This window comes from Condylura cristata, unplaced genomic scaffold (genome assembly GCF_000260355.1).
Source record: "Condylura cristata isolate star-nosed mole 26May11 unplaced genomic scaffold, ConCri1.0 scaffold00037, whole genome shotgun sequence".
NCBI lineage: Eukaryota > Metazoa > Chordata > Mammalia > Eulipotyphla > Talpidae > Condylura > Condylura cristata.
The window spans coordinates 9,554,556-9,578,408 of NW_004567138.1; the positions used below are offsets into that span (position 1 = coordinate 9,554,556).

The 23,853-nt window shown below is 37.1% G+C and overlaps 2 protein-coding genes and 1 long non-coding RNA gene across 4 annotated transcripts in view; 1 reads left to right on the forward strand and 2 right to left on the reverse strand.

The window, feature by feature from the left end:
* LOC105854400 overlaps positions 1-1,686 on the reverse strand; it is a 2,008-nt gene extending 322 nt beyond the window's left edge. The window contains exons 1-2 of the long non-coding RNA XR_001146082.1: positions 1,650-1,686; positions 1,218-1,386 (exon numbers count right to left, since the gene is read on the reverse strand). This is a non-coding gene — a long non-coding RNA (uncharacterized LOC105854400). The remainder of the gene's footprint in view (positions 1-1,217; positions 1,387-1,649) is intronic.
* Positions 1,687-2,424: 738 nt separating this feature from the next.
* On the forward strand, positions 2,425-20,974 carry MRS2 (MRS2 magnesium transporter). Its single transcript, XM_004693317.2, has 11 exons — positions 2,425-2,720; positions 4,506-4,579; positions 7,199-7,235; positions 8,625-8,737; positions 9,398-9,571; positions 10,597-10,727; positions 11,577-11,693; positions 12,528-12,680; positions 12,951-13,068; positions 16,550-16,663; positions 17,249-20,974. The coding sequence occupies exons 1-11, from the start codon at positions 2,531-2,533 to the stop codon at positions 17,348-17,350; spliced, it is 1,323 nt and encodes a 440-aa protein (XP_004693374.1). The 5' UTR covers positions 2,425-2,530; the 3' UTR covers positions 17,351-20,974.
* Position 20,975: 1 nt separating this feature from the next.
* Positions 20,976-23,853, reverse strand: part of GPLD1 (glycosylphosphatidylinositol specific phospholipase D1) — a 44,740-nt gene continuing 41,862 nt past the window's right edge. For both annotated transcript variants that reach the window (XM_004693318.2, XM_012732952.1), the window contains exon 25: positions 20,976-21,087. In XM_004693318.2, the coding sequence (XP_004693375.1) occupies positions 21,001-21,087 (87 nt within the window). In that variant the 3' untranslated portion in view covers positions 20,976-21,000. The remainder of the gene's footprint in view (positions 21,088-23,853) is intronic.

Consider the following 23,853-nt stretch of genomic DNA (forward strand, 5'->3'; position numbering starts at 1 on the left):
CCTGCCATTTTGGATATAATCATAAGTCTCTCCTTCGTGGGGAAACTCACTGCATGCCACTGAAAAAGGGAAACTCAAGTAAAACGCTAATATTTAGAACTAAGTTTAGACGAGGCAGGGAGACTAAATTATCCTCACAAGGGTAAATCAGCAAACTACAGGACAGGACTCAACATGTCTAGAATCTCCTGCTCCTTCCCCCTTCAGTGGAACACAAGAGAAAGTTTATAGTTATTAGCCTTTGATTTGGTGGAGTGCCTGTAGGTCTTGCCATAAATACACTCCCTAATCTGCCCTCCCTTCTGTTGTTTTGTCTCTAAACAGATCCCATTTGTGGTTGGAGGAACTGATGCTTCTGTCTGAGGTCAGCAAAACTCAGCATGTCAGTTTGAAAATCTGCACTGCCTGGAGACAACATGATACTATCTTCCAATGAGAACTTTTGGTTCATCTTACTTTGCCTCACACCCCCTGCAGAGTCAGCAACAGTTACCATGGAGTGAGAAAAGCTAGGTGAACTGGTAGGGAGAGATACTCTATTCACTCCAAAATTTCCCAGTGGCCTCCAAACTCAACAAGGGGAGAGGGTTCAAACCTTGCCTTTAAATGAAGGTTGAAGTGGTTAGTAAATTGAGTCGGACACTGCAAATTACTGGGTAGAAATTAGCTCATACAGTGAAACTCTTAAATGACTGGATTGAGGACAGAGTGAACATAAGTCATGGAATCAGCTCAAGTTTTCAAGAGGCAGGACTAGCCCCACTCAGCAGAATTAAAGGGACAGAAATAAAGTGGCTTCTCTAATTACACCCCATGAGTCCTAGTGTTCTGAGAACTAGTCATAGTGGTTTCATATTACAACATCCTATTGGGGTAGAAAAGAACAGTCAGAAAGGTTCTGATGGGAGGCTATACTCATCATGGCCATGAAACGCTAAGGAGGCTATGATCAATTAAACAATTCTGGGTGAGAACAGAATCCAGAGTATGAGGTTGGGGTCACATAATTAACATGTTGTGGAGCTAAAAAGATGGAGAGCATAATTTTTCACCCGGAAATATGCCTCTTTAGCATAAAGATTACCTTGAGCTGATTATTTTTAAGACTTAGCATACATGGGAATAGAGTCCACTTTCACTCAGACTCCATCTGATCACTTTATCTATTTGTTGTTGTCTAAGTATTGAGGAAAACAAGAAATGCAGTTAAAATTTACCTTATCCCTTTTGGGCCTTAGAGTCTGGACACAGAGTTTTAGCAAGGCCATAAACTTTGAAGTCTTTCCTTTGAGAATACTGATATACTGTGAGACAACTTTTTGTTGTTGCTGATGCAGTATCTTCTCAAGGCCAGGTCAGCTCTGCCTTGGCTCTTTAACTTGACCCCTTTAGTTGAAACAGAGAAAAGAGAAAACTTTTAATTGTTTTTAGTTTACAATTTTTTTTAAAGATTTATTTATTTATGCGTTCAAGAACTGGATTGCAGGCCAGAGGCATGGAGGGGGCTGAGAAGATTCACCAGAGAGAGTGGGGAGCAGAACAAGCAGATTGACCATAATACACTGCTGAGGGGAGCAGGCGTTGCTCAGGTGTGGGGTTGAAGGCAAGACAGGAAAGGTCTGCTTTACCATGATGGTCACCTCCCTTACCGGGGCTAGAACTCATGCTGCAGTAGTTGGGTTAGCTTCACAGTTCTGCACTGGAGCCTCTTGCACCACCAGGGAGGGCCCTGTTTGTAGTTTACAATTTAAAAACTGAAACTGAAATGAGTCTAACAATGTTATAACTAGGAAGTACACTGTATAACAATGTTATAACTAGGAAGTACACTGTATAACAATGTTATAACTAGGAAGTACACTGTACAAGCTTTTTTTCTTTCTTTCTTGGTAGTACATAAAATAATGATAGCTTGAAAATGATACTCTTACATTTGTTCAAATATGAAATACATAAATCTCGAACATTTTCTCCTCAGTCTTCACTAGCAAAAGTTTACCACATTATTCCATTAAGTGTATCTCTGCTACATTAAAACGTCAATGTAGTTGAGACTAGAAATAACTCCCTTACTCCGAATTGCAAATTTTATCCTATTTATCAAAATTTTTCCAGATACGGCAAAGCCTTATGCCCACATGTGATATTTTTCATATTTAATGATTACCAGGCAATGGAACCAGTCGATAGCTTTAGGTGTTGGCCTGCCCATTCCCAGGTTGCTAGGGTCGAAATTCTCTGGGGCAATTCATGTAGGGAAGATAAACACGCCCCGTCCCCTCCACATCTTATAAGTAAAGGCCGCAGGTATAGGACACAAATTCCGATTGGCCAGCGACAGCCAGAGCACCTACCGACGCCTTCTGAGCATGCGCAGAAAGAATACGCACGCGCAGCGCGTCTCGCGCATGCCCTGTACGCAGCTGTAGCACCTGGGGCGCCCGGGCCGGGTCGCGTAGTGCCGGCTGATCGCCACCGTCCGGCATGAAGTACTGGGGTCTTGCAGCAGCCTTCTCTTCTCTCCAGCGCCATGGTCTGCCTGCGGAGACTGACCCGATCTCTGCCTCTTGCGGCGCGGCTGCCCCGGCGCACCCTGTGTGCTCTGGCCTTGAGCCTGACCCCTGTGACTCGTGCTGTGGACGCCCGCGGCCGCGCGGCCGGACTTCTGGGAAGGAACCGGGCCGCTCCGCGATGTGGGCCCCACCGGATCCGCATGGCAGGTAGCGACCTCCCCGTCCCGCGGTCCTCGGACACCGATCCCGTCCGCGCCTGGGCGCCCAGGAGTCTGCCCAGGAGTCTGTCGGCTTGCTCGGGTGTCGCTCCCGCCAGCTTGCGACGTGACCGCTCTGTGCCCTGCTCAGACCCACACGCCCAGATCTCTTGTCTACGCCTAAAATTTTAGGTGCCCTTGTAAGGTTTTTGTTTTTGTTTTTAAACTCCAGCTAGTGTTTCCCCTTAGTCTTTTCGGTAATCCTGAAGTCAAGATCAGGTTTGTCCATCAGCAATTTTATCATATCGATCTGAAATTTGTTTGCATTTCTCCTCTCGGTCTTCTGTCTCTTCCTCGTGGATATACTTGCACGTTTGCGCCTTTGCTCAGGTGTGGGGTTGCGAGAATGCGCCCTGGAGTGAGACGGAGACAGAGACTTCAGGTCTGAGACGGATCTGATCTTTTTCTTTTCAAATGTTGTGTACCTAAAAAACCAGAGAGGTCGCAGTAGGAAAGGGGGAAGAAGAAAAGGAATCCAAGTTATTTTTTTAATAAATGATAAAGCGTGATGATGGGTTGGTATTTTCACAAGTGTGACAGTGGAGTGCTACCATTATTGCTCATAAACAAGGGATTAAAATATATGGCTTCTCAAAGATACTGCACTGTCCTCAAATTAACTTTTCACTTCTACTCTTCTTCCCCTACCTCCCTACCACCCCCCTTCCAGTTATAGTTACTGTATTAATTTAGGTTTACGGCTTCCTATCTGTTGCAGGGATTACAGTTTCTCCAGATATCCCTCCACCTAAAGTAGTTCACCATCACCAGCGTCTTCCCTATATTCACTGGAGAAACTTTTCCAAATTGGGTTCCTTTCGCAATTGTTCCCATTAATAATCCAGTTCAACACGTCTAATGTGTTTAGGTTGAAGATTCTCCATCCTGGTAACACTATACTTATGACTGATTAGCAAATACTAATTGATAGCTCTGGCTTTTAGCTTTATTCAACAATCTCTTACAACATAATTTGTATTTTGTGAAAGGGAAACAAACCTCACCTGGTAACATATTGTATGAGACATTAGATGGATGTCATGGGAAGGAGTAACTTCAGAAATGAGAATACATCTCCATATCCTAGGACGTCAACAGGATTACTTTGGAGGCATAAAATAGTTGGTGGTATTTTTACACACTCTTTCCTCTTTTTCAGTGTTTTCAGCTATGTCCTTTTGCCATTAAATTTACGTGATTATACTTCAGATCTATTACAACTCAGTCTAATCACTTAGACATGTTTTTAAATGTCTAGTTTATTGGGGTCTGCATTCCAGCTCTGGGTTTTTTCATAAATACTCATTATAAAGCTCATTGTGTAAAAGAAGGTAATAGTAAAGTAAAATTTAGGTCTCATAATTTATAGCTCAAATAATTTTGATGCTTGAAGGTTAGGTGGTACTTAGGATCTATGCTTAACTTACATGAATATTTTTAAATTAGGCAAAAAGAATGGATATCCTCTTTAATGCTTCAGTTGTTCACACAACTGAAATACCAATAATGAAAAGGAAAAGGGTTGATTGGAGCCCATAAATTAGGCTAGTACCTCACCTAAGCCATTGTTTTTAAAACATTACCTCCAAACCTAACAAATAAAATTACATTTTTCCTTCCAGGGAAAATGCTCAAAACATAATAAAATTGTCTTTAGGCCATGTTATTAAAGTTGTCTCTTAGCTATACATGAAAACCAATTGTATGACCATAGAGAATTTACTTCTTTCTTTAGGTGAAATATACCGGTTTAGAACTTCTGATATCTCTCAAGCCACTTTAGCCAGCGTAGCCCCAGTGTTTACTGTGGTGAGTATGGTATATTCTTAACTTACAGAAATTACTTCAGACTTACTGAGTTAACTAAGTTGGACTGTCAGCCATGATAGTACTCATTTTTTGTTTTATAATGACTCATTATAAACCATGTTGTCTTTGTGTTGTGCTGAGACAGTGAGTGGAGATCCAGCGCTCTTGTTGAAATTTTGCTAACAAAGCTCATCTTTTAATACTACAGCAGAACTTTTAATACTGCACAGTTAGATTTTCCTACTTGAATACTCAACTTGATTTAGTTTGGAATTCTTTGAAAGCTAGCTATAAGCTATGAAGGTGCTTGAATCTGTGCTGTGCATAATGTATGCAGGATAATACGTTATGTGTGCTTTGAAGGGTCATAACTTCTGGCACTTTTTTGAGATGCTTCACAAAGATGAATAAATAAGATAGTAAGAACAATATGACATACATTTAAAGAAAGAAATCAGGTCAATACAGTGAAGTTTCAAGAAAGAGTAACTTGCCAAAAGGTGTGATAATTTTTTACAACATTTTTGTAGGTTTTTAATTTCTTAAAAAAGATTCATTCACACGTATGCTGTACAATTAAGACTACTGGGGGGAAGGAGAAGGGAGAGAACAAAGAGGGGAGAGGGTACAGTTAAATATGGTAGGAGGATTATGGGTGCCTTGGTGGTGGGTGTGTGGGTAACATCTACCCAAAAGATGTGATCCTATACCTCTAAGTCGTACACAGTGTTGTCAACCAGTTTCACCTCATTATAAAAGAAAAAATAACCAGTGGAGAAAATTTTTTTAAGTGTGCTTCCTATAAGCCAGAGTTCCTAAAATCATATCTCAGCCCTGCCTCTACCATTATCTTGACAAATTATAGTAATATCCCTGTGCCTTACTTTTCCTTAGACTCAGGATAATAGTTCTCACCTTATAGGGTTGTTGTAAAGTTTAAATTGACCCATGTATATATTTGTCTATGTGTGTGTGTGTATCCCTTAAAATAATGCCTCATGTATGGTAAGCATTCAGTATATATTAGCATCATATATATTGAAGACATATTAACATAACCTTCCTTTATAAAGTACATCAGCCAAGATAATCCCGGACTTAGATGTAAAAGTTAGCAGCATTATTTGGTATTCTAGAAGAGTTGGCCATTGTAGTTAAACAGACGTACAAAATTTGATGTTATAGGTGAAAACTTAGTCCACCAGGATACTTAAGGAAATCAGCAGATGCTGTTTGAAATGCTAAATTTAGAATATCAGATATCAGCTCTCTTTCTGTGTAACACAAGTTGCATTATAAAGCAGACATTTAAAAGTCAATTTGTATAATCTTAATTTTTACTCAGAGAGAAATTCCATTAAAAAATGAAATATAAATGACATGATTTAAAAATCTGTGTATATTTTTAAGTTGAAAGTAAAGAGGAGTATGAAAAGTAGTTGTAACCTCAGTATGTTAAGAAAATGTCTAGAAAAAGAAAGATAATAAAATACTATTAGCATAGTTTTTTCTAAAATTTGAAGTTTTGGTGATTACTTTCTTTTCAGATTTTCTGTCACAGATAACATTGGAGGAAAGCTAGATTATCATGCAAAAGAAAGCTTCCTTTGAAATAAATTTCCTGTTTACACTGATGTTCTGCGGTATCCTTTACATATTAGTATTGATCTGTTCTTGTTCAGGAGAGGCAAGCTAAAGTTTATAGCGAGATTTTACTATTACTAATAGAAGGCATATATTTCTGTGGTAATAACCCATGATTTGTACCTACAAATGTATCTTAGAGTGTGTCTTTCTGAAAATACATATATAATAGTAGTTATGTGGACCCAGCACATAGTGATTCATTATTATTTGACATGTTTATACTTATCTATGGACAGAAATAACAGAAAAATCTTCCTTCCACTTTATAGAAAATCACTACATTTCTGTCCTCTCCAGACTACCAAAAGAGGCCCTTTTATGCATCTGATTGCTTCTGTAGCACCCACCAGGCAGACTTCATAGCCTCAAGCCTTAGATTCACAAGACTAGCCACCCTGGTCCTACTCTGTTCAGCAGGAGAAAGGATAGGAAATGCTGTGTCAGATGTTTCCGCTTCAGAAGCCCTTGGGGTGACTTGCTGCTGGGACCTCTCAGGTGCAAGGAGACTATTTCTCAATTGGATGTGCATCCCCTTACCCTTCCACGCCACTATCTCTTAGAACTCTCAAAGGCGTATCCAGGGCCCCCTTAAGGAATATCGCCAATCACAAAAGCCACAGCATTCAGAAAAAAATGCAGAGCTGACTTCCCACCAAGTGCCTGTAATTCATTTATAGTCTTCCCAGTCCAGTGCAGGGGGCCAGTGGGCATTTTTACCTTAAGTGTATAGCCTAGTAACACAACTGATAAGCCTTTATCATACTTCCAGGAGAACCAAGATAGGAAGACAAGACCATTTTGTTCTAGCATTAGGCAAAGGATTTTTTTTCTCATAACTGAATTGACCCTTTTTCGGGGAGTTATGGTGTATAGCTATATTTCACTGAGAGAGAATGCCATGTAGTACATAATACCATATTGTATACTAATTTGGGAGGAAATAATATTTTGTTTTTGTTTACCTTTCTTTAGACAAAATTTGATGAAGGGGGAAATGTTACTTCTTTTGGTGAGTACCTTTCATTTTCTTCCAAATCACTTCTCATTTAATCACCGAATGAGTTAATCTGAAGGAACTCAAAAAGCATGTATGGATATGTTGGAAGAGATCTTCACCACTGATCAGTCCTAATGGAAACAGTCTGTTTCTGATAGGAGCCACTTACATACTGCAAGAATGGTACACAGTATATTTTGGAGAGCAGAGGCTGTTTTGTGGCTGTAGCACAGGTTCTTCCCTTTCTCTTCTTTGCCTCTCTTTGACTGCCCTCGTCTTCACATTGATCACCTCCTGTACCATGTTTAAGTAGAATGACAATTCTCTGACATTGCAGTGACCGCAGGGGCTAGAAGACAGGAGGGCATAGCTTTCGGCAGCAGTCAGGTGGAACTCTGCCAGTGAGAGCTGATCTGGATTCATAAAATGAAACAGGCATTACTGACCAGCCTCAGATTTATCATCAGATCTCCATATACTTACAGCCCCATGATCCTGTTGCTGAGATCCTATTAGAATATTTGGATGTATTTGTTTTGTTCATTGTCTCCTGCAAAGCATTATTTTATTTGCGAATCTGTCAGAGGTGTGACTTGACTCACTAAGTACATATAAAACTAATATTTCTTGAATTTCCTGGTATGTGTTCTCTTAAAGTAACAAATTTAGTCTGGACGTAGGAAAATCTAATGAAAGAACTGACTTTACATTCTCATTTTGTAATACTGCAAGAAGAAAATTGAACTTACCTTTCACAAATTTAAAATACTGAAGATGGTAACATAGGTATTATAAAGAAAAACAGAAAATGTATGTATGTGTCCTTTTTTAAAAGTATGACCTGTAGTTAGAGCTAGAAATTGATGCTGGAAGTCCTAATGGTATATAGCAGTATTTTTAAAAGATTTTTATTTATTCACTATACTCCAGAGGAGCAGTGGATAAAAGGATTCACCAGAGACTGAGTGGGGAGCAGAACAGGTGGATGTACTAAAATACACTGCTGAGAGGAGCAGCGGGCAAAACAGAAGTCTGCTGTGCCATGTGGGTCACCTCCCTGGCCAGGGATCCAACTCGTGCTGCAGTGGCTGCAGATAGCTTCATAGTGGCTGAGACTTAGCCCCCTTATGCCAGGGCGGCCTGTGTATAGCAGTATTTTTTAAGTACAAAATAGAATTTTACAAAGTATAGATAAGAGGAGAAAAGAATAAGTATGATTGCCTTTAGCCTGGGTATGTTTTTGAGGTAAAACTGGACATTGAAAGGATTCATTTTAGGTTTTTTTTTTCTCTAGTAGTAACAGAAAAGTATCTTGAAGATGGCAGCAAAGGTGCTCTGATGTAAAAATCTGAACATTGTATTGATTAAGCCAAATTTTTATTGAGAACATTTCTTTTATAGAAAAGAAGAAGACTGACTTATATCAAGAGTTAGGCCTGCAAGCCAGAGATCTCAGGTTTCAGCATTTAATGAGTATCACAACAAGAAACAACAGGATCATCATAAGAATGGAGGTAAAGGATTCATTTCTTGTTTTCCTACTACAATTTTATAAAAGATACTTCCTGTCCTGACTAATATGTAAGTTAAAACTAACATTGTAGTAAAAAATAGTTGTAAAACAGGGCATTTTGTAACATAACATGTGAGGAGAACTTATTTTACAGCGATCATTTACATACATGCTCAACAGGCGTAACTGCACTATTTTATGTTGTGGATGTTCTGGCTGCAATTTTCATTCTGTTTAAAGTTGGTCTGAATTTAGAATAACTTCTAATTTCACAGTGTTCTAAATTGAGCACTAAAGCTGTGTTTCATCTTTTTAATTTCAAATCAGCTTGCTGTTTTGATGCTATTTTGAACCAGACTATTTGTGATTAAATCTTTTCTACACATCTACGCAATACATTTGTTTCCTTTATTCTCTGTTTTTCTCATAATAATCTTGGAAGTCTCATATTATAGTGGGTTTTTTTGTTTTGTTTTTCCATTTCTTAAGAGTAGTAGTTATTCAGGGTTTTAGGCTTCCTTTCTTTAAAAAAGTTTATCTATTTTTTTTAAAAACCAAATGAACAGTAGTTTTCTTTAGGCAGGCTTAATCCAGATTAATACAATAGAATACCCTATAGCTCTACAATTTGCTTATTTCTTCCCTTTTTTTGTTTTTACAGTATTTGAAAGCTGTGATAACTCCTGAGTGTCTTCTGATATTAGATTATCGTAATTTAAATTTAGAACATTGGCTATTTCGAGAACTCCCTTCACAGCTGGCTGGAGAGGGTCAGCTTGTTACATACTCTTTACCTTTTGAGTTTAGAGCTATAGAAGCACTCCTGCAATATCGGGTATGTTTTTGTTTCATTTCTTGAATTTAGTCTGGTTTTAAAGTCTTACTAGTAGGAAGATAAATTGATATTGTTACCATCTTTCCCTAAGCATCCCTTCCCTCAAACAAAAACATAAAATATCTTTTAAGAGCTCTGTTTGGAGAAATACTTACTTCTTAAACTTTATGACCTGACCTGTTGCATGAGAAATAACCACAGTGATAAAGAAAAGAAATAGGAGTCATGGAACAGGCTGTAGGGTACAGGATACCCAGTCTTTTTTATTGACAGAAAAGGGTGGGTCAAATTGAGCACTGGACTTAGGACTTTGGGGAGGATAAGTCAGAAGATACAATCCCAGCTCCCACCCATGGCTCTAATCTGATTAACAAGGTGGTTCCACTGATCAGTGCCTGGGGCACAAAGCATACCAGTCACCATCCCCGCAGGCATTCTGGTCACACCTAGGGATGTGTGCCATTGCCCCCTGATCAAGTCTCATGCTCTTAGCTAACTTGACAGGAGCCTTGTAAGCTACACCTATACGAATCACATCTGAAGTCTCAAGATACGTATGTGTGTATATACGATTTTTAAATTCCCAGCTATATTATTTTTCAAAAATTTTGTTCATAAGAATTTTCAATTATACTCCACTTATAAAAGATCTACCAAATGTAAAGTTTGTGTTGTAACTATTGGATGACATATTTTAATCAACTCCCCATATCTCTTATAGAAAGGAGACATTTATGAGGGTTAAATTCCTGTTAATAAGATTCAAACCTGTCAATAAACTAATCCTGTCAATAAACTAATCCTGTCAATAAGATTCAAGCCTTTTAATGACATTATGCATGATTATTTTTAGGAGACATAATAGTTCTTGAATCATCTGGAATAGGCATTCCAACAGTGCCCATGTTCTGAAATGAACTTTCCTAACTGCTATAGATTTCTGTATTTAATCAGAGGATTCACTGACCCTAAGTATTCTAAAAAGATTTGTTTTAATTCTTATGAAAGGTCATGTTGTTATCTAGATCAGCACTCTTCAGGGGAAACTTAGCATTTTGCAGCCACTGGTCCTTGAGACATTGGAAGCTTTAGTGGATCCCAAACATTCTTCTGTAGACAAAAGCAAACTACATGTCTTACTGCAGAATGGCAAAAGGTAAGTATCTTAAACTTCTCTTTCGGTAGTCTTAACTGTGAAGTGTTTCACTTGAATACAAATACAAAACTAGTGTGATTCTTACCAGCTTGGTCATTTAAAAACTGCCACCTCATTTGCTATGGTGATGATAAGCTCATGGTGCTTTCTCAGTGGGAAGGCAGCTAATGTGGGAAGCTAAGCCGAACAGGACTTACTAACACTGAGAAGTCCTGTTATGTTCACTGAATGTTCATGGGGAGCTGTTTTACCTGAAATGCTCTGTCAGGCTTCTACACCTTTTTGAGTTTATCTCAGGCAGTCCTGCTTAGCAGTTAGTATTGTCCTCAAGTTTAAGTAACTTGCCTAAATTTATGCACCTGGTCAATAGCAGGTCTAAATTCAAGTCCAGTTGAATTTAGTATTTCTTCAAATTTAGTATAATGCATTTTAGAATTTAAGAATATTTTAATTAGTTTGTATCATAAGTTGAATAAACATGCTTTCAGGAATTATAAACTCCAAAATTCTTTCAAGAGTTTAAAGTTCCTCAGGCAGTAGTTCTTTGTCCAAAAATGTTGGGGTGTTTTTATCAGCCCTTTTATCACTACTGCCATAAATTTCGTAACCAAAACTCAAAAAAAAGTCAGTGATCTGTTTCTGAGATAAATAATATAGGATGAAACCAATGCCATTGAGTACCTGATTCTTAATAGGGTTGGTAAATTTGAAAATATTTTTTACAGATCTTTTTACCATGAATATAAGTGCATCTTCTTGATAAGGCACCCTAAAAAGGAACTGTTTCTTACAGTGAAATGTTTTTTTTAGTTTATGTTGTTGATCATTTCTATACAACTGCTCTTACAGTCTATCAGAATTAGAAACAGATATTAAAATCTTCAAAGAGTCGATTTTGGAAATCTTAGATGAAGAAGAGTTGCTGGAAGAGCTTTGTCTAACAAAATGGAGTGACCCGCAAGTCTTGTAAGTTTGTAATTATGCTTAGGATCAATCTTCTGCTTTCTTCAGGAAGATTTTGCATAAAGAACATGATATTTTTCTAGAATGTGAATATAAACATACTGCATTCCCACTTGGTTTACTTACTATTTCTGTGCTGAACAGGTATCTTACTTTCAGTCTTACAATAAATGTAGTAGCACAAACTAATAACTCAATTGCTTTGTTTACTAGGTTCACTGATCGTTCTAATACACTTCATGATATAAGTATCTTTTATAGTGTACTTCATTTTCACTGAACTTCCTGGTTGGGGTTGAGGATACAAGTAAAAGGGAACAAAGTAGGTATTGGCATCATTCAAAAGCATTTCTCATATATGAAAATAACATACATTTACCTTGAAAAGGAAATGCTCTTTATATTAATTTTCAGTGTTTAGTTTTATTTTATCTCAGTGGCTTGAGGATTAGTGAATTTACTATGGATTTGCATTATGTCATTGCATTCACACATATGGATTTTCCTGTAACTGGTAGCATTTATTTGCATAAACATCCCTTGGATTGAGGGCACAGGTTATGATGACTAGACTATATAGGGATGGAATTTGTACCCTGGACCTTCCTGTGGCACCTTTAGGATCAGTTCACAATGCCGCACGTAGACTGGCCTGAGTCACAGTAGTAGGAGCAGCAGCAACTAGTTTTTTCTTTTGATACCTGAATATTACCTACGAATTAGTTCTGTCCTAGTATCTGAATATTACTTACGAAATAATACCTACAAATTTTTACTGCTGAAAGTATGTTGCACATATTAAGGTTATGTTAATTATGCTAACTGTCTTCAATGAAGTGAAAAGAGCAGTGCTGGGATTGACCATGCAGAAGAGATGGAGCTGCTGTTGGAAAACTACTACCGATTAGCTGACGATCTCTCCAATGCAGCTCGGGAGCTGAGGGTACTGATTGATGATTCACAGAGTATAATATTCATCAATCTGGACAGGTAAGACAGCATTACACAAAATAATAATTTCTTCATGCATTACACAAAATAATAATTTCTTCATGTATTACTAGTAAGCAATATAACTTTTAAGGAATCATGATTTGAGAAAGGATTTATACCATCATTATCACCTAGAATTATATGGAAGTATATCTTTTTTTGTTTAAGATATAATCCATCAGGTCTTTAATAGAAAATTTAGTGAATTTACTGTATAGGTCATAGGCACTTCTGATCTGAAAGTTCGTGTTCTCTTCTCTTCTCCAGCCACCGTAATGTGATGATGAGGTTGAACCTACAGCTGACCATGGGAACCTTCTCTCTTTCGCTCTTTGGTCTAATGGGAGTGGCCTTTGGAATGAATTTGCAGTCTTCCCTTGAAGAGGTGAGGCTATATTATCGCAATAATCCAAAAGTTATTTGTTAATATTTTGAAGGTAAATTGTTACTAGATTTTAAAAAGGAAATTACTCCCCTAATGAAGTAAAATAAATGCGTAAGTCATTGAAAAGTCAAGCGATATTATTAGACCTTACACTATGAAGCAGTGTATTACATTGTGAGGCATAAAACTCTTAATGAGAGTCCTCCCTGGTGGCACAGCGGGTTAAAACACAGCAGTGAGAAGCTAAAGCCACTTCAGCATGAGTTCGATCCCCGCCGTGGAGGTGACCTCTCCTGACCCGCCCACTGTTCCCCTCAGCAGTGTACTTCAACAGTTGGCCTGTTCTGCTTCCCACTCTGTCTCTGGTGAATCCTCTCACTGCCGCTGCACCTCTGGCCTGTACCCCAGATCTGTATGCATAAATAAATAAATCTTTTTTTAAAAATCCTTAATGAAGGATTTTAAATTCTTTCAATTCCTTTGCATCAGGTATTGATGACCTAGCAGTTTGCATGCTTTATTTGGCTTATTATCTGAAAGTAGGTAATTTTGAAATTTTGAAAACTGAACTGTTAACCCTACTTTGTAGAGAAAACCGAAACTCAAAAAATTTAAGTGACTTGCCCAATGGCACAGAACTAGCATTTGACCCAAGCTCAACTTTCTATTTTACTCTTCTGCCTTTTCATATGAATGTGATTTGGAATTCTCGGAGTCTTTCATGCCATCATAAACTTGTCTTTTCAGAAAAAATACAAGATTTCTGGAAGCAAATCTGAATATCCTATGGCATATTCTGGCACAGGATTCTTTGTCCTAATTGACCTAACAGGTCTGTTCTCCCTCTCTCTCTTTGGCTGTTGCCTTAGATCAACCCATAGCATCTCATTAGGACTACTCCATGATTTTAAAGATAAACTCATACAATTTTTCCAAAATAGCTGTTCCAGTTTGCATTACCACCAGCAGTTTATCAGGGTTTTTCTTTCTTCACATCCTGTCTAGCACTTCTTAAAGTCTTTTTGATGTATTGTCATGTCTTTAAGATTTTTCATATTATAATGAACACTACTTTTTGCTTCTTATCATTGAATAATACTCCATTGTACGAATATCCATTGAATTCCTATAAATTCACCTCTTGCAGATAAGGGCTGCCCTCTTCCACTGGGAAACCTTTCCAGAGCCAGTGGTAACCCCCCACTTCCCATTGATTCAAAGTCTGGAAAAGTAGCTAGTCTCCTACCAAATGTTGTCCAGTACAGGAATTGGTAGTTGTCTGACAGTCATAGTCTCAGGTGTTTCCCATCCTTTGCAGGTCTGGTCTGGATTGAAAGTGCTTCTGTATACTAGTTCTTTAATCTTTGTCTTTCATGTCCCTAACATTCACAATTAGCGGCCAGTTATGTGACATCTTCATTATTAATAAGCTTGTGGCATTTTGTCATTGTGCACTTTACATTTTGCATTGAATTCCATAAGAAGACAAATGATGTCAGTTTGTTCTGCTGGTGAGACCAACTTGGATCACTTCAGTAAGGTGGTGTCTGTCAGCTTTCCTATAAAATTACTTTTTCTCTTTGAAATAGGTGTCTTATAGGGAGGCGCTTTAAGAGGCATGTAAAAATACTGTTTTCAAATATTCACCCTCTAGTTTTGGCATCCTCTAATTGATCCCCACTTACATATTACTGTGATTGTTTATTCAGTGCTGACTTTCTCTTTTACTACACTTACTAGTTATAGAGTAGAGCATTCCTTTCTCTCCCAGTTATCTATGCATTTATGATCCACGTTGGGATCTTATTTTAGTCAATGTGTTATAACCTCATACTATCACCATTTGTTTTGATTGTCCTTTTCATACTGGGATTGAGTACTTTTGACATCCGCTTTTTGTGTTTTTCTAGCCTCTAGCAGCATACCATGATGTGTTGGCATCTTTTTTCTAAGTGAAATAGATATGCTAAATTTGAGAAGTAGGGATTTCAGTAATACTACAAGGCTCACACAAAGCAGAAGTTGCTTTAGATCACCAACTCTCTGACATATCCTTTCCATTAACTTCCTAGAGGTCTTATACCACAATGTGTGTGTACTTTAATGACATGTGACTTTTGAGTCTGGTTTGCCTCTCACTTGCTTATCTCTTAAATTGGCACATTTTTGGTATTCCCAGACTTTTGATTTATAGGTAGCTTCTGACCAACAACAAAGAACAATTGTAATCTGTGTTAATTTTTTCCTTAACAAATTAGGGACTCTTTTTAGACAACTAGCACTGGGCTTCCCACTCAAAAACAGTTAACACATGTCAGCATGTCTTTCTAAATCTATCATCTTTCTATCATCTATCATCTTTTTCATGTAAAAAAGATGCCGATTTCTGCCTGACATGAGATAAATTTCCATCAGTGCTATCATCACTTGTGTAACAGGCAAACCAATGATAGCAAACTAATGCTATAGCTATAGATTGGTTATCTCTTTGTGGGAGATTAAATATTCCATGAAAAGTTTTTTAAAATATTCTGTGAATCTGTCACATGAACTAGTTCATGAACACATGAACTAAAAGTACTGCATAGCAAAAATTATATAGTTCTGAAAATGACAGTAAAGAAAATGCTTTCTTGTTTTCATGTTTTTTAGTAACTTTTTCATATCTCTAAAGCAAAAGTTTTTTATTATTAAATTACAGTTCATTAAGTTTCTTAATGAAGTAACCAAATCAGAACAATCTAAACGTAGTAAATTTCACAGTATTCCACAGATATACTGTGTTTCCCTTGAAAAGTTAAAATAATCTGGGACACTAATACCCAGAGTACCTGAGTTCACGGTTTAGGAACTATAGCTATAAGCAAAATAATTTAAATTAAGTTGAATGCCCTGTTTATAGCTACTAAACTTTATACATATAAACACAAAGTAACATTTTTCATTATGGTATCCTTATAAGCTGCATAGTGTTATCATTAAGTAGTACAAAAAAGATTTCCATATTGGGGAAAAAATGTACAACTATAAGTGCTCAAGTCTGGTCAGATGTGCAGTTGCTCTTAGTTTTGCTTTCATCAAAGGGGTGTTCTTGTAAGCTTGACAGTATGTGTGTTTAATATGGATGTCTTTCTGTACTTCTTATACAACAACAATATGTAGCTTAGAAGGATACTGTGAATCCCTGCCTTATTTTTCATGATCTTCAGATGAAGACTGAAACATTCCGTCTGGAATTCTTGACCTGGTAAATTTGCAAGGGAACTATTTTGTACAAATGAGACTCCACACCTGTCATCACGATCTAGTCTGCCTGGAGCAGACACGGGGTGCTATCAAGGCACTTATTAGATCTTTCTGAGAGAGACACCTGGGAGGGAAAAGGCTTCTTTTCAACTCTGGGGCAATCATAATTCAGGAAACTTTATTTCTGAGGAACCTAACCTTTTGAGATTGAAACTTACTGTGTGTTCTCTTTTAGGACCATAGGGTGTTTTGGCTGATTACAGGAATTATGTTTATGGGAAGTGGCCTAATCTGGAGGCGTTTGCTGTCATTCCTTGGACGCCAGCTTGAAGCTCCTTTGCCTCCTCTGGTATGAAGGGTCTGGTTCACAGCACAGTGACAATATTACTCATGGCTCTAAAGTCTCACAATTTGGCTTAATCTGTCACAGGCTGTGTGGCCTTGACCAAGTTATTTAATTTCTCTAAGTCTCTTCAGTTTTCTCATCTGGCAGTAAAGTCAGTGACCCCTGGTTCAAAGAGTTAATGGGAGAATTAAATAAGATAACGTGTAAAATACTTACATTTAGCATTTACTTATTTAGCAGTGACTAGTACAATAAATAAGAAATTAAATTTACTTTGTGCTGAACACTGTGACAGGCATTATATTTTATGTTTAGAGAGATGTATTTTTGATACAGATTTTGTCATAACCAAATTTGAATGTAGGACACATATATAGTACTCTCATTAAAATAAAAGCATCCCTGTATTTTTTCTTTCGATTTGTAGTTCATACTCTTAGAATAAATATTTTAATAATAAATAAATTATCATTAGGATGCTGATAATGAACATGCAGCCCTTCCCTCATTTAGTATTAGTGTATCAATTTACTAGTGGTTTTTTGTTTAGGAGAAACAAACTAAAATTGGTTTTTCTGTTTTATTTAGATGGCGTCTTTACCTAAAAAGGCAGATAGAAGGATGGAATTGAAACACAGTTTCAGGCCAGATGGATTCGGATCAAGCAGGAATGTCCTAACAAACCGTTAGGGAAAACACAGTGGCACCTGGTATTTCTTATGGGGGTCGTAGGAGAAGCCTCTTGTTCTTATGACTTTTATAGATTCAGGGACTTGAAAAAAATTACTGATATTTAAAATACAATATCTGCCAGTAAAAAGTATAACGGCGGTCACCAAACTTCACTGCTTTCTCAGAATTCTGAGAAAAGAAAGTGCTTGTTTCAAAAGGCCAAAATCTATTTCCTATAAACTTAAAAGTCTGTTTTTGTAGACATGAGACTTGTAAAGTGTTGACACAGTTAAGTTTTAATTTATACCTATCAAGAAAAGTTCAATTTAATGCTGAGTAAAAGCCTGGAAATTTAACAAAACCACCTTTTTAAATCACAATAGCCCCCTTTTCCCACAAGGAACTATATTCTTGTGAATCTTCACACTCCACACACAGGTCACTAAAAAGCTAGCAAAATATATATTGACCTTAAAATAAACTCTGGAAGTTTGTGCTTTAAATTAATCCTTGACTTATAGTTGCCTTTTTTTTGTTTGTTTGTTTTTTAGGTGAATAAAAATATTTTAACAAGAGCTATATGAATTTATATGAATTTTAGTTAATCAGGTTTTACTTTCTCACCCCTAAAACTTTTTCTTTGCTTAACTGTCAAAGCCATTGGAAGTAAAGTTTATTCATTTCGTTAGTGTTATAGCTGTTTTGTTCATTCCCGAAGGGTCTGTTTACCAACTGGTCTGGTAATAGAAATAAAAATGCCAGTGTAGTAACTAATTCAAAAAGACAGATGAAGTCACAGGTTAAGTTTTCCTCATTGCGCCAGTGGCTGTGGAAGTCATTGACGAGAAGTTGGGATGAGAAGTTGGGATGGACGGGATGGGACGGCAGGCTGGGCTGGGCTAGGGGCCGCAAGGGGCCCTTGCTGCTGTCAGGAGCACGTTCCTGGCTTCTCCATGGGGATATGAGAAACCTGCTTGATTTCTGGGATAAAGTATCCTCGATAATACTTAACATTTCATAGGGCACTCTTTGGCACTCCTCAAAACTAGTAAAATAAACAAGTAATATTAACTATACTTAACTGTACCATAGGAGGAATTCAAAGCAGAGAGCAAAATGATTTAACTAATCAGGGCTTAGATAGGATACTGGTCATTTTTCCTTGAGTTATGACTTTGTTTATAAACTTTTTTTTTGATAAGTCTGTTTTATTGGTAAAAGGGAAAATAAATGCAACTACCTCATTAAGTCTGATAAAGGGAAGTTACCAATGGCTTATAAAATTGTGAAGGTGCTTATATCAAATATGATTTGATCTACCTTTCATACTCAACTAGCTCAGCTTTGGTGATTTCAGGATACTTCTTAAAGTTCTCTTTAATAAAACAACCTATGCAAAAAAAAGAAAAAATGTTGAGTAGTTTTAAAGTTTAAGTTGAAAGAATAAACTAAGCACATAAACTACTATTTGAAAGTAAGGTGATGGAATAAATACCAAACTTAATTAAGTAATCTTAACCTCTCTTTAGCATGTGAAAATGCAAAATATGTCTCTCTTAACAGTATGCCTTTGCTTTTGGAAAGCTCTTAAGTAGTATGCAGAATAGACATCATTTAGGATCTTATTAGCACTTGCTGTATTCTTGAGGAACTCAGACTGTTTTAAATAACTGTTAAGCAATCTCATAAAGCTATTTATTTCGGTAAGTTACCCCAAAAGTTGTACACATGTTCATTGCTTAGAATTGCAACATTAAGCTCACACTTTAAATGTAAGATTTACTTTCATTTACATCAGTAATAGCTACAGAATGGTGGAATGGGCGATGCATGGGATAAGGACTTCAGAAACAGTTACTCCCAAACTTAAATCGTATTTATTCTCTTAGATCTTATGCAACGACATAAAACAATTTCGATCGAAAAGTTCAAAGTTGTAACGTATATACATAAATAAACAGTGAAAGCCTGTAAATGTGATATGCTATCTTGAAATAAAAGTAATTTTGTCGTATAAATTTAGACTCGTATTAATGAGAGTTTAAAACCCTACAAGGTCTCCCCATCTTTGCTACTATACATTTCAGAGCAAACATTTTAGAACTACAGTTAATTCTTACTTACTGGGATGAAAATTTAATCCATCTGCTTGAATAATACATTTGATAGTAATATATATTTTTTTGTTCTCACCTATCTGCTATACAGGATTTCCTCCATTAGCGGGAGCACTATTTACATCACTTCTCACTATGTGGAATTAGTATAGTTAAATGTCCTACATGAAAACTTGCTTATGATTTGTAATTTTAATCTCCAGCTGGTGGTTGCTTCCTGATATGGCTTAAACATGGGTTATATCATGTGATAACTGATACAATAATGACAAAGTACACATTCTTCTAAAGAAAAGATTCAGTACAGAGAGAAACATTTCCTGGCTGAAATGCCTTGTCATCAATATGTTCTTCACCCAGACTTCTTGAGAAACCTAGTAAATGAGTACATCTAACTCCTTGTAATTTAAAATCAGACTTCCTTTTAATTAAAAATACTTCCTGAAATGAGTTGCCAGTAATTGTTATCCAAACTAAGCCAAACACATATCTCTTTAAGAAAGATGGAAATGCCAGGAGGAAGCAGGGGAGCTGCCCAGCTGTGTGCCTATTCACGTTCTTTTCTTATGTGGACTCACTTTATGCTCACAACTTTAACTTCTAGTTGATGTAACTTTATGCTTCAGCGGGACTCCTTAGACCATCTATTCTGCCTCTTCGGGAAACTGATAAGGGCTCCTGCCCTGTGTTATTCTTCTCCTATTCTTGGTTTCCTTTTACTGGTATCAGAAGAGGTTCTTCCTTATTGACACAGAGTAAAGTAGTTATATTTACAGATAATCCTGTACCTTTGTAGTAAAACTAAAACTCCATGGTGTATTCCTACTCCTTAAGTATGCCTGCAGGCCTGCTAGGTGAAACTACACTATTAAAACCAGCCCAGGAATAAGTAAAGCCAAGCCTGTTCCACTCCTCTTGGTTCCTTAGCAGTGAGTAGCCTTTAGCTCAGGCCAGATCTCTTCTCTTTGTGTTTGCTATGGTGGCACAACTTGGCCTCTAATGCAACAGAGGCCACTCTTGAAGTGACTTGTTCTGCAGTTTTTACATTTGTCCTTCACTATATGAAACATTCAAAATAATTCTCATTCATAAGCAACCATATCATTTACACATGATTTTGGAGTTTTGAGGTCATCCCTCACACCCCCATACTTTTTCATTCATTCTGTTTCTCTACTGTTTGACCTTGCTTTATGCGATTTCATTTTGATTATAGAAAGTCACCAATTTTAAAAGGACATCTTTAAGAAGGAATTGTGTGTAGAGATTTTCCCAAGAGATAAACAGAAGACTTTCTAGGAATTATATGGAAGCAGAAATTCAGCATACAACAGGGCATGAATGACCACTGTCTGCTACTTGCCATAATTCTGATGTAGTCATAATTTATCATCTGCCCAGATAGCCTGGCTGTGTATGTCTTCACTCCCAGGAGCCTCATCTTTGTCTAGAAGAATCTACAAAGGTTCATGCCACTTTGTCCACCAAACCTCCCACCCTGGAGATGGTGTAGCAGGAGAGAGGGAGGGCTAGGTAGGAGAAGTGAAATCTTTAATCTGAGCCAAGGCTGTAGATGTGGAGGGCCCCTGAGAGGCGGGCTCCAAAAGAACTCCTTCCAGCACCAATGACCACTTGATTCTGTGGAGGACACAAAACAATTCATTATTCATTCATCACAGCTCTGAAGTTCCTGCTGTAATCCCGGCATCCTGTATAGTCGGGAGATACAGTCACAGGTAAGATACTGGCCATTCCCTGTTAATCTACTCCCAAAATACCTCTTTTCTTTCTTTAGTTTAAAGCCACTTGCTCCTTTCAATAGGTTCCGAAACCACAACTAGGAAAGTTCACTGCGTCCCCGCTGACACAGATAATAAAGAGCATGCTCATTCTGGTTTCCTGGTTGTGGTACCCCAGGCGGCCTATCTGGTATAGTGATGGTTTTCATGAAGGGCTCCTTTGTCAGTGTGTTTCCACCACTTCCTACTGCTAAGATCCAGCCTTTGGAATTCCCTTCCAAGCCTGGTACAAATTTTTCAACATTTTCATTGGTGGCAAATCGATAAGCTTTAAGTTGGATTTTATTTTAGTAACCACCAAAAGATACTCTGAACCAAGGCTGGTAAGTGAGGTGTGAAAATATTTTCATATGCCTGCTGGCTTTGTCTTTAGAGAAATGTCTTTTCACATTCTCTACCCATTTCATTCCGGTGATTTTTTAACAGCTTTTTAAGTTCCAAAATATTTTGGGAATTAACTTCCTTTTAGGATACATGATTTGCAAATGTCTTCCATTTACTAGGCTGTCTTTCTCATTTAATGACAATTTCTTTTCACTGTGCAGAAGTTTTTAGATTGATAGTCCCATTTTCTCTTTGTGGTTTTGTCTGCCTTGCTGTTAAGTTCCAAGGACGTCTCTGGGCCAGGGTTTAGGAGCATGTCCTCTGGCTTCTGTGTGTATTTCATAGTTGAGGCCTCACTTGCAAGTCCCTAATCTATTTGCAGTTAACCTCTGTGTATGGTGTTAGTGGTCTAATTTCATTTCTTTTCATGTGGCCAGTTTTCCTACACCACATATAGATGAGACTTTTGTTCCAGTGTATGCTTTTGGCTTCTTTGTCATAAAGTAGCTGATCATACACATGTGTCTATTCATGAACTCTTAGTTCTGTTCCACGGATCTGTTTTTATTCCAATATAATCTATTTTGGTTACTGTCACTTTCTGCTGTAGTTTGAGGGGGCAGGGGCAGGGACAAGAGACCTCTCTTCCTCAGGATTGTTTGCTATCAGGGTCACTGTGTTGCCAAATTTTATGCTTTTTAAAAATCTCTGTAAAGAATGCTATTAATAGAATCAGTTTTGTTAGGGACTGCACTGTGTGTACATTACTTTGGTACACTACATTATGTACATTTTAACATAACGATGTTAATTCCTCCAATCCATGACACAGAATATCAGAATAATGTTGGCCTCATATAATTTGGTTGGGAGCATTTCCTCTTCAATTTTTTGCAAGAGTTTGAGAAGGATAAGTATTATTTGCTCAAAATTGCATAGAACTCAATTATCCTGGGTTTGTTTTGGGGGAAGCCTTTTGATTACAGTTTCAATTTCTGTGTTTGTCATTAGTCTCTTAAGGTATTCAATTTCTCCCAGGCTTGTAGGCATAAATATATTCATATTAATGTCTTATGATACTCTTATTTCTGAAATGTCTTTTATAACTTCCTTTTCTTTGTCTACTTTGCTTTTTCAGTGAAACTGCTTTTTGTATCATTGATGTGTTGGGCTTTTTTTTTTTAATTTGTTTGATTTTCCCATTAATGCACCAATTATTCATTCATTCTCCATATATCATAGATTTTTTTGGCTTGGATTTCTAGTTTGATATTGTGATCAGATAAGATACATGATGATGATTTGAGTATTCATGAATTTACCGTCTGTTTTATGCCCCCAAATGTCTGTCCTTCACAATGTTCCATGCACTCTTCAGAATATGTATTCGGTTTTTGGAGGTAGTATCCTTAAATGTTAAGACCATCTGGTCTTATCAATTTTCCCTTGTTAATTTCCTGATTTGTCCTTTGATATAAGATGAAGTCCCCTATTTCTTTTAGATACATAATCTTACATAATCTGATGCTTCTTCATTTGGTGTCTATGTTTTGATGATTATTATGAAACATCTGACGTATTACTCTTAATCAGTATGTAGTGTCCATCCCTGTCTCTTGTTACCTTTTTTAGCTGGAATTCTATTTTATCTGAAATAAGTATTGTTCCCACCTTTTGGGGTTTGGTTTGCTGGTTGGATTGTTTTATGACCATTTACTAATAAGCCTATGTTTATCTCTGGACCTCTGTGGTCTCCTGGATCCAGCAAAAATTTGGGTTTTGTTTTCTGATCCAACCAGCCACATTCTGCCTTTTGACTGGAAAATTTAGTCCCATTGTTTTGCTACTTCTATTTTGTCTTTAGTTTTCTGGTTTAATTTAATCTGGTTTTCCTTTGTTTCATTTTCCCAACACTCCTGATTACAATTTTAATATTGACTCGAGGAAACTACTACTAGGAAGGTCAACTGCTATGTTCTATAGAAAAAATTTGTTACTTTTTAATGATCTATATTACTCTCCTCAGTTGGTATAAATAATGGTTGATTCATTGATAACATCTAATTTTTGAAAAATAAGTAAAATTTCAAATGCAAGGTAATTTACAATATTTCTGTGACCAGACCTTTTGAAAATCCTGACATTAACTTAAAATTCTTTTTTATTTGTGGTTAACCCAGAAAGTTTGCTCTCAGGCTTGTCCACTTAAACTGGTGACCAATAGGAGGCAATTTCACTGAAATTCTTATAAACCAAAACAGGGTCCACAATATTTAACACA